At 52.9% G+C, this 15,899-nt stretch overlaps 1 protein-coding gene across 1 annotated transcript in view; it reads right to left on the reverse strand.

Moving 5' to 3' along the window:
• Window positions 1-9,462, reverse strand: part of Acsbg1 (acyl-CoA synthetase bubblegum family member 1) — a 40,909-nt gene extending 31,447 nt beyond the window's left edge. Inside the window, exon 1 of the mRNA XM_013518893.1 lies at window positions 9,233-9,462. Within this exon, the coding sequence (XP_013374347.1) occupies window positions 9,233-9,363 (131 nt within the window). The 5' untranslated portion in view covers window positions 9,364-9,462. The remainder of the gene's footprint in view (window positions 1-9,232) is intronic.
• Between the last annotated feature and the right edge of the window lie 6,437 nt (window positions 9,463-15,899).

A 15,899-nucleotide genomic window follows, 5' to 3' on the forward strand; every position in this document is an offset into this window, starting at 1 on the left:
CAGGATAGGGACCTGCTGGTTCGGTAGGAGAGGCGGCTTGCTGGCTGTCATCCCTACAGCCTCAGGGACGATTGCTGCCACTGCTGGCCTTGCACCTGGGAGCCAGCTGGCCTGGGGCTGGGTGGGAGGCCGGATTTTGTGAACATTGTTTTTAGTTCACTTAACACATATACACATACACACACACACCATGTCAAGTGTATGGCTCCTAGCGCCCTGCCATGCATTTCATTAGAATCCCACTTTCCAGAGGCATCCCAGAGAACTCCAGCTTTGCTCAGTGTTAAACTGTGGACCCTTGGATCCGAGGTGACCCTTGGATCCCCACACCCCTTCCTCCTGTGCTCCAGGCACTAGCAGGCTTGTGGCAGCGGCTGAGCCCACTAGCATCTTCTAAATCTTGGGGCTTTGCTCCCTGGAGGGCCCCTTCCCACCCACCCTATATCTCATGTCCCTTCTGCCCACCTGTGGGTGGCCCTGGGTACCTGTCCCCTATCCCCCTGGGAGTTTGCCTCTCTCTGTCTCTGTCTCTCTCTCTCTTTAATTATCACTCGCAAGTCACAACTCCAATTGGGTCCCAAACTGCCTTGAGGGAAAGTGGGATTGGCTGAGGCAAGAAAATGAAGGCTGCTGTGGAGGCCGCCTGCTGTTAGGGAGGAATTTTGAGCCCTTCATTTTTTTTCTGGGGCCTGGGGATGGAACCCTTGTGCATGCCAGACAAGCAAGCACCCCTGAGCCACACCCTGCCTTTGAGCCTGGGTCTGAAGCCAAGGAGCAGGACAGAGGCTACCCTGTAGACAGGGGTGATGCCCCTGGGTCTGACGGCAGATGACAGCCGATTGTCATTCCAACCTGGGAGGTGGGCAATGCCAGCACCCCAACTCTGAGGGAATCCTGCCCCTCACCCAGTTCCAGTATAAAAGCCTTTCCCTGCCCACTGCCACCTCCAGATGTCTCGGGGTTCTGTCCTGAAGTGCTGGTTCTGAGGCCTCAAAAGCTGTAGGAGCCCACTCTCACCCCAGCTGTGCATTCTGCACCCACAGGCCCCTCGCTGCTTCTGACTCCTACGGGGCCTTGAAGCCCCACCTTAATGAATGATGCCAGCCCTGGCGAGATCGCTCCCTGCCCGCCCCTCCTCCTTCTGCATCTCTGATAAGTGCTGAGCAGCATTCATGACTGGACCTAGCACTGGCGCTGGCTGTGGCAGGCAATGGCAGCGGAAATGTCTTCACTTCGGGGCTACCAGGAATCCCATGCTGATTGCCAGTCCCCTGGGTGTGTTGATGGACATTCCCAGTGTAGTTTCCAAATTGTAGGACTTAGGAAACATGGGATCTTCTTTCCATCTCCCTACAGAGCCCACCGGCTGACCGGCATGGGTAGAGGCCTACGTCTTCCTCCTCCAGAAAGCTGTCCCAACACTGCCTTGGCTGATTCCCTCTGGGGCACTGAGCCTTCGGGGTATTGCTTTTTCACACATACTTATCTGCTAGGAAATATGAACTAATGATTATTTCTAGAGTTCCCTGCCTCAAACACTGACAGCCGCCAGAAGTTCCTCCTTCCCGCCACGCATACCAATTTTCCACCTCCTGTGGGCCAAGTGTTCTGTGGGCCACAGGGGTAGAGGTGAGCACACTGCATGTGGCTTAGAGACCCTGGGGTTGAAGGTCAACCACAAAGATGCACGGAGGCCACCGAGAGCCACCACCCCAGCCTCGGGGAGAGAGGAGGGACCCATGAAGATAAAGAGGGGGATACAGACGGGCAACAAGCACTTTAAACGTTGTCCAACACCCTCAGCCATCAGGAAACAGAAATCAAGAAAACAATAACGCTTCACATCTGCTAGGATTGCGGCAATTGGGGATAACAGCGCTGGCAGAGGCGAGAAGAGCGTGGAACTCGTTCACTGCTAGTGGGAGTGCAGCTGTCTGGCAGCACCTCAGAGGTAAGCATTGAGTGTATGACCCAGCAATCACACTCCCAGGCGCGCACATAGGGAAAACAAAAACAGACGTTGCCACATCTAAGTATTCGTAGTAGCATAGTCTATAAGAGCCAAAGCAAAAGCAACTTAAGTGTCCACCAGTGGACCAGCAGGTTAACAGATAGGATATTATCCCGCCAGTAAAGGGATGAAGCACAGATCCACACTACAGTGTGCGTGAGCTGTGGACACATTCACCAAGTGGAGAAAGCCAGCCAGAGTGACAATATGTCAGCCCGTGTAGACAAATGTGCAGAGGAGGTGAATCTACAGAGACAGAAAATGAGCTGTAGTCTGCTAGGGCCAGGGACACTGAGGAGAAATGGGAAGTAACTGCTAATGAGTGTGGGGTTTCTTTAGGGAAGGAGGAAAATGTTCTAAAATAGGTCATAGGAACCTGGAGTGTAGCTCAGGGGTAGAGTATTTGCCTAACGTGTGTGAGGTGCAGAGTTCCATGCTCAGCACTGCAAAAATAAAGTAAAATAAAATAAAATAAAATAAAATAGGGTTTATGATGGTTGCACAGTTCTGCAAATATACTAAAAATAACTAAATAGCATAGTTTAAATGGGTGAATTGTATGACATGTGAGGTATAGCTCAATAAAGATGCTATATATTCTAAATATTTATTTTGGTATTTTCAGACAGGGTCTCACTCTGTAATTCAGGCTGGACTTAAACTCACTATGTAGTCCCAGGCTGGACTCAGACTTGTGGCAATCTTCCTGCCTCAGCTTCCAGGGTCCTGGGATTACAGGTGTGTGCCACCAGGCCCAGCCTATGTAGGATGTTATATTTTTTTAAAAAATGACCAGAGCCACAGGAATCTATGAAGCAAGGTCAGGTGGTCTAATGCAAATTTATTCGGAGACCCAAAGAAGAGGGAAGAGAGAACGGGACAGAAAAGGATATTTGAAGAAATAATGTCTGCGTCTTTTTGCAAATTGAGTGAAAAACATCAATCCACAAGTCACACATGGAAATCTAGAAATTATAGATCACAGAACATCAGCTGAATAGGAAAAAGAAAACCACACTTAAATTCATCATACCAAACTGCTGGAAATGAAAGATAAAGATACTTTATAAGCAGCCAAATCTGAGGAGGGGTGGGACGAGGAGGGCACATCATGTAAAGGAAGATGAGAGGACAAAAGAGAAGCCAAAGCACTGACACTCCACGAGAAATGATGCAGATTCAAAGATACCAGAACAAAATATTTGAAAGTGCTACAACAAACTCAAGCCAAAATTCTTTCCCAGTGAATATATCCTTTAAAAACAAAGTGAAGCTAGCTAGGTGTGGTGGTGCACACCTGTAATCCCAGCACTTAGAAGGCTGAGGCAGGAGGATTGCTGAGAGTTCAAGCCCAGCCTGAACTGCATAGCAAGACCCTGTCTCAAAAATATTCAAAAAAAAATGAAACAACATTTCGATCACACAAAGCCAGAAGGGGGTTTTGTTTCCAGTGAGCTGGCTGAGGACGTACACTCAAGCCCTTACATCTAAACTGGGGAGTGCAATTCCCTACATCGAAGAGGCAACGACCCAGCGACTGGCTTCTAAAACTCACTGTGGAGGGGAGGCACTGCCATGTGGCTCCCAAAGCCGTGAAAGGTGAGCCAGTGCCATGTGGCTGTGTCAGGACCTATGAGTTTTGGACCGTGACCCGCCATGCCAGAGGCAAGGAGCCGAAGATCTTGTGGGGAAACCTCTCAGAAGCAGAGGGGCTGAGGCCCCCTCCTGTCCCCATCCCTAGCTTGTTCAGCCTTCCCAACCAGGCGTCAGGTTGGGGAGCAAGGAAAACACCAGCTGCCGTGCTGTGAGGACACTCAAGCAGCCTGCGGAGAGGCCCATGACAAGGCAAAGGTCTCCAGCCATGGCCAGTGTGGTAAATGGACACATCCCCTGAAAGTCATCCATGACTCTGGGATCCTGTGGAAAGATCTTTGCAGACTGATTAAGGGTGCTAAGGTAGGAAGATCATCCTGGAGCACCCAAGTGGCCCCACATACAGCCACACATGTATACAATCTGTCCTACCCTCAAAGGAGGCAGAGGGCGGTCGGGCAGACACATGCTGAGACAGGAAAAGACCTACTACTTCTCAGTGTGGTCACGTGATGCAAACCTAAACTATGTGAAGAGTGGGCCAGCAGGACGCTAACAGTGTGGGTGACCTTACAAACATAATGAGTGAATCAAGCCAGGCACAGAGGAATTCACGATCCCAGGACCATGGCTGCTCCAGCCAGGTACAGCCTAAGGGAGAAGAGAGGGCATGAGGGGCTTCCCAGTGACCAAGTGGCCTATATCTTGATTGGGTCATGGATTTACATGTGTATATAATTTGTGAAAAGTCATCAAGTTATACTTGTAATAGGGGTACATTTCAATATTTGATCAACTGACCTCTATTAATAAAAACCCAAGGGGCTGGGGACGTAGCTCAGTGGCACAGCGCTTGCCTTGCAAGCATGAGGTCATGAGTTCGATTCCCGGTACCACCAAAAAATAAAATAAGATAAAAACCCAAGTGTCTATTAGAACCTGCAGACATAAAGTCTTAGTTCCAAACTTCTCAGGCCAGAGTCTGAGCAGGACCCAGCTGTCCTTCCTGTGGTCTCAACCTTTACAGCTCCCTGTACCCTGTTCTCAGGTGCTCTTCACAGGCTGTCTGAGGATGGAGCCTCAGGTCTCGAAACCCCAGGATCCTGGGACCCAGCATGAGACAGGACTTCCTCTTGCCTCACTGTCCCCAGGTGAAACTCCCATGCAGAATGGAGAGTGGGCAGCAGGCTCCCATCCCCGGAGGTGTTAAGGTCAGAGTGGACGGACAATATGTGGGTGTAGTGACAGAGTGCGTTAGCCTCTGTGACCCAAAAACCTGCTGGCCTGGGAGTCTGCCACCCAGCAGCACTTGCCTATAGACAGTGACTACCTCTGGTCCCAGATTCTGATGCCAGCAGGCTCTGCGCCCCAGCTAGCAACTCAGGGACCTGGAGGATGGACTGAGACCCAGCCTGGGCTGACCCACATCCTGAAGAATCAAGATCTGTATGCAGTGTCTGAGACCAGGCCTAGTTCACCCAGGAATTCTGACTTCCCAGATGTATCCTGCCTCTGTTCTGGGTTTCTGGCACCAGTGTCCTGACTTCCTGTAGCTCTTATTGCAACAGCAAGCAGAAACACTGAAAGGACACCCAGGATTTGGAGGCAGATTTATTTATGTCTATGGGAACTGATCAGGATCATTCCCAGAATATCAGGCCTTCATCTCTGATGGTCTAGGACTTATACAGGATAAACAAGCAGGGAGTACAGAGGCAGAATGGCTTGTCAATTGGGGATTGGTTTATACAACGTGCATCACAGTGACCAGCTGTTTCTAAGAAACAGGAGCAACTGGAACTGGACTAGGAACTGTTACCTGGCAACTAAGAACTGAAGTATATTGGCTGGGGGCATATTTTCTGCTACATTATAACATCACCCCATTGGCTCTGTTCCCACTGGCCTTTCAGTTTTTGGAGCCCTACAAATTCCTCCCTACCCCAGTGCCTTTGCACTTGCTATGCTTTTTTCCTACAAAGCTCTTCCCTCCACCAACTCCTACTTATCTTTCAGGTCTGTGTCTGAGTGTTATGTTCTCAGGGGAGTCTTCTTTAACTCCCAGTACTAAGATATCTGATGCTTTTCTTCCATAATTAAAAAAACCCAAACATTTAAAGAATATTTTCATTGTGGTAAAATACAGTTGCCATTTTACCCACTTTAAGTGTGGAATTCAGTATTTTGTTCTTATTCTATTCTATCATGGTTCTTATCACAGTCATAGTTTAACAGTTGGTGGAGTTTAGGGGTAGAGGGCTGGCCTAACAAGGACCTGGGTTAGGTCCCCAGTGTGACAGAAAATGGTATAATTATTGATTAATGTATGTCTTGTCTGCTGGTGTGTGAGCTCATTCGGGCAAAGACTCACTTTGTATTTTAGGATATTCTCCATGGCTTAAAGTCACGTCCCAATAATCAACAATGGACAATTGTGAGTAAATGAATGTATTCTTGTGGAAACAGAAATAAACAATAAAGACACCAAAACGTAAGCAAAGAGAAAAAGGAACAAGCATGTTTCAAAATTATGGGGAAACACGGGGGGGGGGCAGGTAAGAAAGAGTTGAAGAACCACAGGCCATAAACCCTCTATGCTCTTAAGGACACTTGTAGCTAGGCGTGCTGTTGCATGCTTGTAATCCAGCACTCGGAAGGCTGAGGCAGGAGGACTGTTGCAAGTTTGAGACCAGCCTGGGCTACAAAGTGAGCTCAAGGCCAGCCTGAACTGCATAGTGTGACCCTGTCCCAAAGAGACAAAAACAAACAAACAAACAAAAAAAACACAGAATAAGGACACTTGTACTCGTCCTGTAACATTCACCTTGCATCCCAAAGTCAGGCGCTCTGTCCCTGTCATCCTTGGAAAGCCTTCTCTGTGAGAGCAGCCCTGTTGGCTGGGCTTGTGGCAGCTCTTGTGACTGTCCTCTGTCCTGGGCTCTCAGAGGATCTGCACTGTGCCCTGTCTTTGGCAGGTGGGGCTGGGGGAAGCAGCAGGCAGCAGCAGCTGCAGGGCAGAGGTGGCCGGTTCAGAGCCGGCATCCTTCCCTGAGCCTGGCAGGATGCTGGGCCTGTGTCTCCTGCCTGCTCCCCACCCTAAGCCCAGCCTGGACACAGCGCTGCCAAGTTCACCTCCCCCAAACCAGGCTGCCTGGCTTTTTCTGGGGCTCCCTGGCTCCTCCCCTGACCCCAGCTGCTCCCACTTCTGGCCATGTCTGCTTCTCCAGACCCAGGAGTTCTGGCCGTGTCTGCTTCTCCAGCCCTGCATGTGGTGCCTGACCGCCCCTGTCACTCCATAACTGGCTTCCCCTGATGGGAGGCTGGAGTCTCCTAAACAGAGGCTCATCCAGGGCAGAACCTGGGCCCAGCATGGTCAACAGGTGCCCTGGTGGGTAGTGCTCTCAGCCACAGCCTTGCAGGGGGCCCGTCCAGTGCCAGAGCCCCAGCTTGGGGCAGGAGACACCACCTCCTGCCACAAGGCTATAGCCCTGTGATAGGCATAGCATGAGTGGGACTCAGGTGGGCAGGCAGGGTGCAGACACCCCTCCCAGGTCTCCCTGGGCCCCTTAGCTCCCCCACTGCAGCACTGGGAGGGGTCATGTGTCAATCTTTGGAAGAGGCTGGAGCTGGAGCCAGATTGCTGCTCTTGGCTGCAGGGGCCCAGCAGTGGCAGGGACATTGCTGCATTGGCCACGGCAATGACTGCTTTAACTGGAACGATGTCAACTGGGTTCAAAGTTCTTTCCCCACAGTTACCATGGGAGGCTGGGACAGCAGGGTCATCTGCCTCACTGACATATGGGAAAACTGAGGTCCAGAGGGGGCATCCAGCCCAGGGTCACAGAATAGGTCAGGAGCAGCCCTGGAGCCCAAGGCAGGTGCCCTTCATCCTGCTGCTGAGGGGCTTCTGTCTGGGATGCCATGGGGTCACCAGGCCCGAGATGAACAACAGCTGGTGGGTACATTGGACCTCCCACAGTGTCAAGGTCAGGCTTTTTATCTCTGTTTGCGTGGGGGTGATACTGAGGCTGGAGGGGTTAAACGCCGGCCTCAAAGTTGCTCGTAAGAAGTCAGGGAATGGGCACTGTGCCCTGAGTTCCGGCCCTCACTGCCCAAGAGCCTGGAACCTGTGTCCTTTTGGTGGGGGCGGGGAGGGCATCCTTCCTGCAGCAGGCTGGTTTTGGCCCTATGTGCCACCTCCCTTTGGTGGCATCTGCAAAGCAGGTCTGGCCAGGCACACCGGACCCTCTGCCAGCCTTCTCACCCGGCCTCTCACTCATGGGAACTTGAGAGCCAACAGCCCTTGAATTTTACTTTTAAAGGCTGAGCTGTACAGGGTGGGAGTTAAGGAGAGGGAGTTTGAACACAGGGCTTCAAACTGAATCACATAACCAGCCCTTTTTTTATTTTTTGTTTTGAGACAGGGTCTCACTAAATTGCCCAGGCTGGCCTCAAACTTGCGATCCTCCTGCCTCAGCCTCCCTGGGAGTGGGATGACAGGTGTGTGTCACCACAGCTGAGGAAGACTGAGGCTTGAGGCCTGTCTGTGGGCACCTTGGGGTGGGCGTGGTTGGCGTCTGCTCTCTAATCCTGTACATGATGGTGCCCAGAACAGATCAGCACTGCCCTGGCTGGGAGCTGGGCCTGCTGTCCTAGAGGGGCTCTAGTCTCCTTGTGCCTCAGGTTCATGTCAGTGGGGCCTGGTCCTCTGTGCTTGGAGGTCTTGAGAGTGGGGAGCCCCTGCTTCTGGGGGGATGGAGTTCACCCCTGGTGAACAGGGCCTTTTGGAGCCCAGGGCAGGCCCCTTGGTCTCCGACATTTACCCTCTTCCCCCAGCTCCCTTCCTGTGGCTTGTGAGGACAGTGATCGCCATATTCCTGGAGCTCAAACACTGGCACTTTCTCAGCAGGCCCTCATACTTCCTTTGGCTTCCCTGCTGCACCTCCTAGTTATCCCGACTTTCTGTCCCTTCTTGGTGTCTTCTCCTTAACCTTCCAGTCTGCCTGACCGCGCAAGGCCACCTCAGTGCCCCTGGACAGGAGCCTCTTCCCCATCTGTCCCAGGTGGTGGCCCCCTGGGCCCAGTCACTGATACTGGCTGCAGAGTCCTGGCTGGGCCTGGCCCATCCTCTCAGGAGCTCTCTCCTGACATGGACTGGGCTTTGCAAAGTGAATCTAAATCCTTGGCTCACAGAACGTATCTGGTAGAAGGTTTTGAGGGACACACCAGCCACCGTCCTCATGGACAATGGAAAACTGAAGCCTGAAGGGGGTCAGGACTTATCAAGGCCACACAGCAAGCTAAAGTGGCGACTTCTGGCTCCTCCTTTACTTGTCTGTCAAAGCCCTGTGAAGGGGACTGGGAAGCCTTCTCACTGACTGAAAGGTTTTCCTCACACAGCCCCTGGGATGTGACCCATTCCTCACGTGAGCCTCCCTTGGCCACAGCAAGCAGTGCTCCAAAGGACAAGCGTCCCTGAACACTCGTTCCATCTTGAGGAGCACGCAGACCTGCCCTGCATCTCCCAGTTGAGCAAAGGCTCAGAGAGGAAGTGGCTTCCCCAGGCTCACATGGCAGCAAGAAGCCTGGAATTGGGCGGCCTGATGCTGAGACCCAGCTCAAACTCACCCAGTTCCTGAGTCATCCTGGTCGGTCCCCACGGCATTGTCGTGCTGTGTCTCCTGAGGGGTGTCTCTGCGGCCCGACATTCTGGGGTCCTTGGGGTGGCGGTTGTGTCCAGCGGCAGAACTGTTTGGCATCAGCGAAGAAGAGCTCCAAGTTCCCGAGCTCCCGTCTCCCACGGGAGAGCTGGCCTTGGGGGCGGGGGCGGGGGTGGTGCTGGGTGACCCACAGCGGGCAGTTTCCTCCCTATTTTTAGCAGCTCAGAATGTTCCTCTGCAGCGAAGTTGCTCAGGACTAAAACTTTCCTTTTCTTCAGGGTTTTGTTTCCCTCCAGGCGAGGAGAATTTCAATGAAGCCAGTACTCTTTCGGATGCAAATCGCTCAGGGTCTCCCAGGACGTCTGGCCCAGGGCTCAGTGTTAGGGGCCCAGAAAACCTCCTCTCTGGCTTTCGAGGGCCACTCCGGGAGCAGAAGGGATTCTCAGAACAGACCCAGACCCCATCCCACTCTACCTCTGACCTGCTGTGGCTGCACGCGGCCGGGAGGACTTCACCCTCAGCCACCTCAGGCAGGCCTGGGCTGAGGGTGGGAGACCAGGGAGGGCCCAGAGCTCCTGCCCTCAAGGACCCCAGGCTGGGGAGGAAATTTCCAGCGGGAATACTGTGACACAGCTGGAGGAAGCATATGTACTTGGGGAGACATAACAGATGGGACATGGGAATTGGGCCATCCAGAGAAGCGCAAATCCAAGCCTGGATCTGCTCCCATAAGAGAGAAGGAAGGACACTAATGTGGGCTCACAGGGAGCCATACACTGATGTGGGAGGTCCACGGGGGGCATGTCTCTGAATACAGAAATCTCCCTCCAAAGCTATGTGTTTGACCCCTATGGCCGCCATGAACAAATGAACTTCCCAGATCTTGAGGCCAGGACTCTGAAATCAAGGCATGGGCAGACCTTTCTACTGGAAAGTCTTGCTTCTCTCCAAGGGTAGGCTGGGCCCACCCTAGCGCCGAATGACTCCATCTTTAATTACATCTGCAAGGACACTATTTCCAGATAAGGACACCTCCCGAGGCCCTGAGGGGACATGAATTTGGGGACATAATTCAATCCGGTATAAATATTTCACAAGACACGCTGCTGGGTACTCCTGTGTCCTCAAGAGAATGAGATGTCCCCAGAAGACTCCAGCTGGGCCACAGGTGCTGCTATTTTGGGCAAAGGCAGGTGACAGAGATGAACCTGTCTTCAGGCAAATTCAGGACATGGGCCAATTCTGTTAAGGGTGCACAGGATGGGAGGCCTTGGTCTGGCTTTGAGGCTGGAATCTGCCATAGCGCAACCCTACCGCCAAGGCCTCCCCTGCCACCTTGGGCAGGTGACAGGTCCCGGGCCTCCAGGGCCTCAGTGGAAACCCTTTGAGTCATGAGGGCCATGGGCTGGAGGCTGGCCCAAGTCACTGCCAGCTTCAGCTGCCAGGTGGTTGGGGGAAGCAGGGCGAGAGCTCCGCTGCAGGTGTGGGCAGATCGGCTGCACCGGAAAGAGGTCAGCGTGAGAGAGGAATCCTCACACCCCCACGCCAAGGGGATACTGATCTCTCAGGGAAAAAGAGGTTGATTTCTGACTTTTAAGTCCAAAAGCGTTTGTCAGGATGAAAGCTGGGGAGGGTTTGGGAAGATTCCTGACAAGTGGGAGGATTCCTGAAGGTTCTCAAAGAACCTCAGATTCCTCAGGATCTTGGGAACTGGGTTGGAGAAGGGGTCAAAGGGAGGTGGATTCAGGGAGTCTGAATGGCCCCCCAGGTCAGCATGAACTGAGGGCAGTGGGGATGTGGGTCACCCCATAAAGTGATGAGGCCCTAGAGCACCCAGCATGGCCACAGAGTACAGGTGGCTCTGGGACACCTCTGACCAACAGCCCAGGCAATGTCACCTCCTTGGGGACAGTAAGATGGTCACCCAGGGAGCAGGACAATGGGGACATCACAATAGGGGCCAAGGCTGGGACACAGTGCTGAAGAAAACAGAAGCAGAGGAGCTGGTTTAGCTGAGTTTAAATGGCCTTATGAAAAATTGCCTTTTGAAAAATAAACATAAAGAACACACTGGTTTTTATTTATTTATTTATTTTTCTTTTTTGGTCTTTTTGAGACAGGGTCTCACTATGCAGTTCAGGCTGGCCTTGATCTCACTTTGTAGCCGAGGTTGGTCTTGAACTCACAATGATCCTCCTGCCTCAGCCTCCCAAGTGCTGGGATTACAGGCGTGAGCCACCATGCCCAGCCACACTGGTTTTTATATCTGTCTCTCACTTCCCCTCATAGCAGAACAGGGGCCTGAAAAAGAGGTAGTAAGAGTGTAAACTAGCTTCTGTGGAAATCAGTGTGGAGATTCCTCAGAAAACTAAAATTAGGAGTTTCGTTTGACACAGCATATCACAGGGATCCATGCATACCCATGTTTATAACAGCACAACTCACAATAGCTCAATCTTGGAAGTGACTTACATGTCCATTAACAGATACACGATTAAAAAAATGTGATATTTACACACAATGGAGTACTACTCTTTCACAGAGAAATACAAACTTGAGTCATTTCTGGGAGAATGGATGCAGCTGGAGACCATCATGTTAAGGAAAATAAACCAGACACATGGCTTAACTATCACATGATATTTTTTTTTGAACCAGGAATCGAACTCAGGGCATTGCACTTGCCAGGCAGGCGCCGTGCCACTGAGCTATACCCCTGGCTTCCACATGATTTCTTTTCTATGAGAAATCCAAAATATAAAGAGCAAAATAAAAGATAGCTAATAGAAAGCAGAGAGACAGATCTTTCTCAAAATTGGAAGGGGATCAGGAGGTGGAGGAGGGGAAGGAAAGGGAACAAAAAAACATGCCTCATGTCCATGCACCAACTTTATGTGAGGCATGCAATCATTATGCACTACAGACATTTTAATAAAAAATTGAGGGTAAAAAGTATGAAAGAAAGAATGAAGAGACGTTGGGAAGGAACTCGCTCCTTGCCAGTTGCCGCTGGGCAGAGCTGTGTCCCTGTGCCCGTGGCTGTAGCTCCTGCCTCTTCAGCCGGCTCGGCTTCCAGTAGCGTAGCCAGTCATTGCCACCCGTTCCACAGTCTGCTTCTGACAGTGAGGACCGCGGGGACACCGCACGGTCACCCACGGCTGGGTCCACCCTGCTCTTCTGCGGAGTGAGAACAGCGACGTGAACCTGGGCAGCGACGTGAACCTCCCTCTCCCCAGGTCCTGACACCGTGCGCCGATGGCAGCGCTGCTTCTGGAAGCTCTGGGCGAGGGCTGGGCAGAGAGACTGCGAGCACGGGGCTCTGTGGGACTCGGCCGTGTCCTGTGGGGTCACATGGCTCTAATGCCATCTGCCTGATGCCCTCCCATGGCATCCAAGGGGTCCAAGCCCCCACTGGATCATGCGGAGGCAGGAACAATGCCCGAAACTGCTTTGCCACTTGGGATGATGCCAATGGGCACACGGGGGCGCTGTCTTCTCGCAGAGACGAAGCAAGAGTGGACTGGGGAGAGAGGGGCGGCTGAGAGAACCTCAGAGCGGACGGAACCCCGCTGTGCAGGAGAACATGGCGAGGCAATGGGAAGGACGCGGAGGCAGCGTGTGCCCTGCCCTCCCTCAGCTGTGAGCAAGCAGCCTTCACGGCCGGCAGACCAGGGTCTTGGCCCCTGGGCCCAGGTGAGGCTACAAGGGACGCACACTGCCCTCTGCCGGAGCTCCCTTCTCAGCACCAAGCCGTCCTTCCAAGGCTTCCTCGATGCTCCCGCTGGTCCTCTCCGCCTCTGCTCCCAGACTGAAACACACTCCCCTCTGACAGCAGTGCCCCAAGGTGGGGACGACATGGGCCTCACGCACGCCGCGGCCAAGGGCTCTGCTGCCAGCTACACCTCCGCCTCTGTCCAGTCCCGTCTCACAGTTCACCTTCCCCACGCATCCCTGGCCACCTAGCCTAAGAGCCACACCTCCCCAGCGCTACCACCCACTTCCGGCTTTTCCCCCTCACTACAGACAAATCTCAGAAATGTTTTTTTAAAATTAAAGAACTAGGGCTGGGGATATAGCTCAGTGGCATAAGCGCCTGCCTATCAAGCGCAAGGTCGTGAGTTCTATCCCCGGTACCGCAAAAAAAAAGTAAATTAATTAATTAAAGAACTAGGGCCAGTGATTAGCTCAATGGAACAGCGCCTGTTGGCAAGCACAAGGTCTTGAGTTCGAGTCCCGATACAAAAAAAAAAAACAAACCCTAAATGCTCTCAGTCTTAACAATGCCGGGGTAAAGGCGTGGCTGAGACAGGAGAGGTGAAGTTTACTCAAGTTTTCACACTGCAGCAATGAAAACACTCTGTAGAAGCTGAGAAGCCAGCTTTCAACTCCAAGAGTTAAAGGACAGGGACTCAACATAGACCCCAGAGCTAAAGGACAGGGAGCCCAGCACAGACTTCAAGGATGGAGACCCAGCCTCAGAAGGCAGGCGGGAGCTGTGTAGAATCGTGTCCTGGCATCACAACCTGGGAGTCTCAGAGGCCCCACAGCTGTGGGCTCTGGTAGGAGCAGCACATTGTGCCATCCCAGGACCCCCTCTGAGGACACCTCTCCTCTCTGTGTGGCACGCTAGAATGTTTTCTCTTCCTCTTCTTTTTCATTTCTGATCGCTTCGCGTGGGCCTTGCCTCAGGCTGCCATCCCTGCCGAAGGAGCAGCAGCCTCTGCTGACACCTGCTGGCCGGACATCTCCACTGCAGGCCCCAGAACCCAGTCTGCAACCCCTTCTGGTGTCCCCTATGGTCCGATCGCTGAGGCCCAGGTTCCCATAGTGGAGTCACTGTTCCCACCACGAGGAGCCCAGCAGCCATGCGATGTAGATGGGATGTAGGTCCTGGGGACAGAGCCAGATGACCAAAGCACCAGGCCTGCCTCGGGACTAGGGGCAAGGGAGGTGTGGTTCCCAAGAGCCCACCCTGCTGCCTGCTGGCCAGGCAGCCAGGATTTGGGATCGGCCACACGACCCTGGCCAAGCTGCCTCACCTCTCTTGCCTTAAGTTTCCTCATCTGTAAAATGGGACTCCTGATGGCAAGGGCAGAAGCCAGCTCAGGCTCAAAGGACAGGGAAACAGCACGGGGGATGAGGTTGACGACTGAACAAGGGGTGCGCATGGCACTGGCTGACTCCCCTCTCCCCACCTCCTCTGGCCTCTCCCAGAGCTCAGCCCAGGATACCCCGCATCTTCTGCAGGCCCGGGATATGGGGACAGCAGTGAGCTCCCCTGTGTGCTCCCGTGGTCATCCTAAGTGCCATCACAGGACCCTGGGGTGCTCCACAAGGCACAGCAAAGAGATGCGTGTTTTCGCATAGCGTACAACTCAGAAACGCGCTTGCTGCCTTCGTGCTTCCTCGCCTTCTGCCTCACTAGCGTGTTCCCTCACTCTGTGCCCTACAACCGTGCTCCCCCTCAGCCTGGGGACACAGCTTTGCCCTGATGCTTCTCCGAGTAAACTTGAGATAAGCCAGGTGCTTGTCAAATGGAGTCATAAGAACTCCTATCTGATGGGGTCAGAGTGAGTTCAATACACAGAAAGTTTGCAGTGTGCAAGCTTTCCACCGAAGTTAGTGTTGCTGGGTGCTAGGCGTGCGCCTGTCATCCTAGCTAATTAGGAGGCTGAGGCATGAGGTCTCTTGCACTCACAAACTGAAGCCCAGCCTAAGCAACACAGTGAGGCTCCCCCATCTCAAAAGAAAAAATAGAGTTAGTGTTTGCTCTTTCTAGCATCTTGGGCCAAGAGAACGATGGACACTGGAACAGAGCAGGTCAATAGAAGCATGGAGGACTTTTTCCCAGGACTCCTCAGTGCTGGCGCCACAGGGCTTGTCTGAAGGTGCAGAGAGAAGCCTCCTCACAGAGGTGCCAGGGCTGCCTGCTCTCAGCAAGGGGTGGGGGGTACAGAGGTTTCTCTAGGCACCAAGCAGAAGTCTTCCCCGGTGCAGGAGAGCAAGGGGGTTGCTGGTGCAGCACCCGCACCCCCCGCACCTCCACTCCCACATTGCATCCTAGGGGAGGTAACACCCATGCTCTGAGCAGACGCACACCAGGACACACACAGTGGCACCGTGCTCCCACACTGGAAACAGCTCCAGGTTCATCTGTGGTCAAAGGGGCGCTGGTGTGTGGTGTGCTCCTGTGATGGGACCCAAGGAACACCAAAGATGAATAAGCTACGCAAAACCCACCAGCGTGGGTGATTCTCACCAACTTGACAGTGAGCAAGTATAGCCAGACACGAAAGCACCCCCTTTACACCATGTCCACAAAGACACAAAACAGATCTGCATTGGCATCAGGCAGGGGCTCCCCGAGGAGGGCAGATTGCACAGGGACAGGAGCGCTGGCCACTCTCTCTTCCCAGCTCTGGGCAGGGTTACACAGGCCTGCTCACTCTGACAGTCCCTGCCTAGCACACTCAGAAAATTGGCTTTCTCTTTGGGCATTGTTTTAGAATGTTTATTCTAAAATGCCTGGTGAGGGACTGAGGATTTAGCTCAGCGGCAAAAGCGCCTGCCTGGCAAGCGCAAGGTTGTGAGTTCGGTTCCTGGTACCGGAGAAAAACCAAAAAAAAAAAAAAAAA

This window comes from Chinchilla lanigera, unplaced genomic scaffold (genome assembly GCF_000276665.1).
Source record: "Chinchilla lanigera isolate Chin_1 unplaced genomic scaffold, ChiLan1.0 scaffold00049, whole genome shotgun sequence".
NCBI classification, from domain to species: Eukaryota; Metazoa; Chordata; class Mammalia; order Rodentia; family Chinchillidae; genus Chinchilla; species Chinchilla lanigera.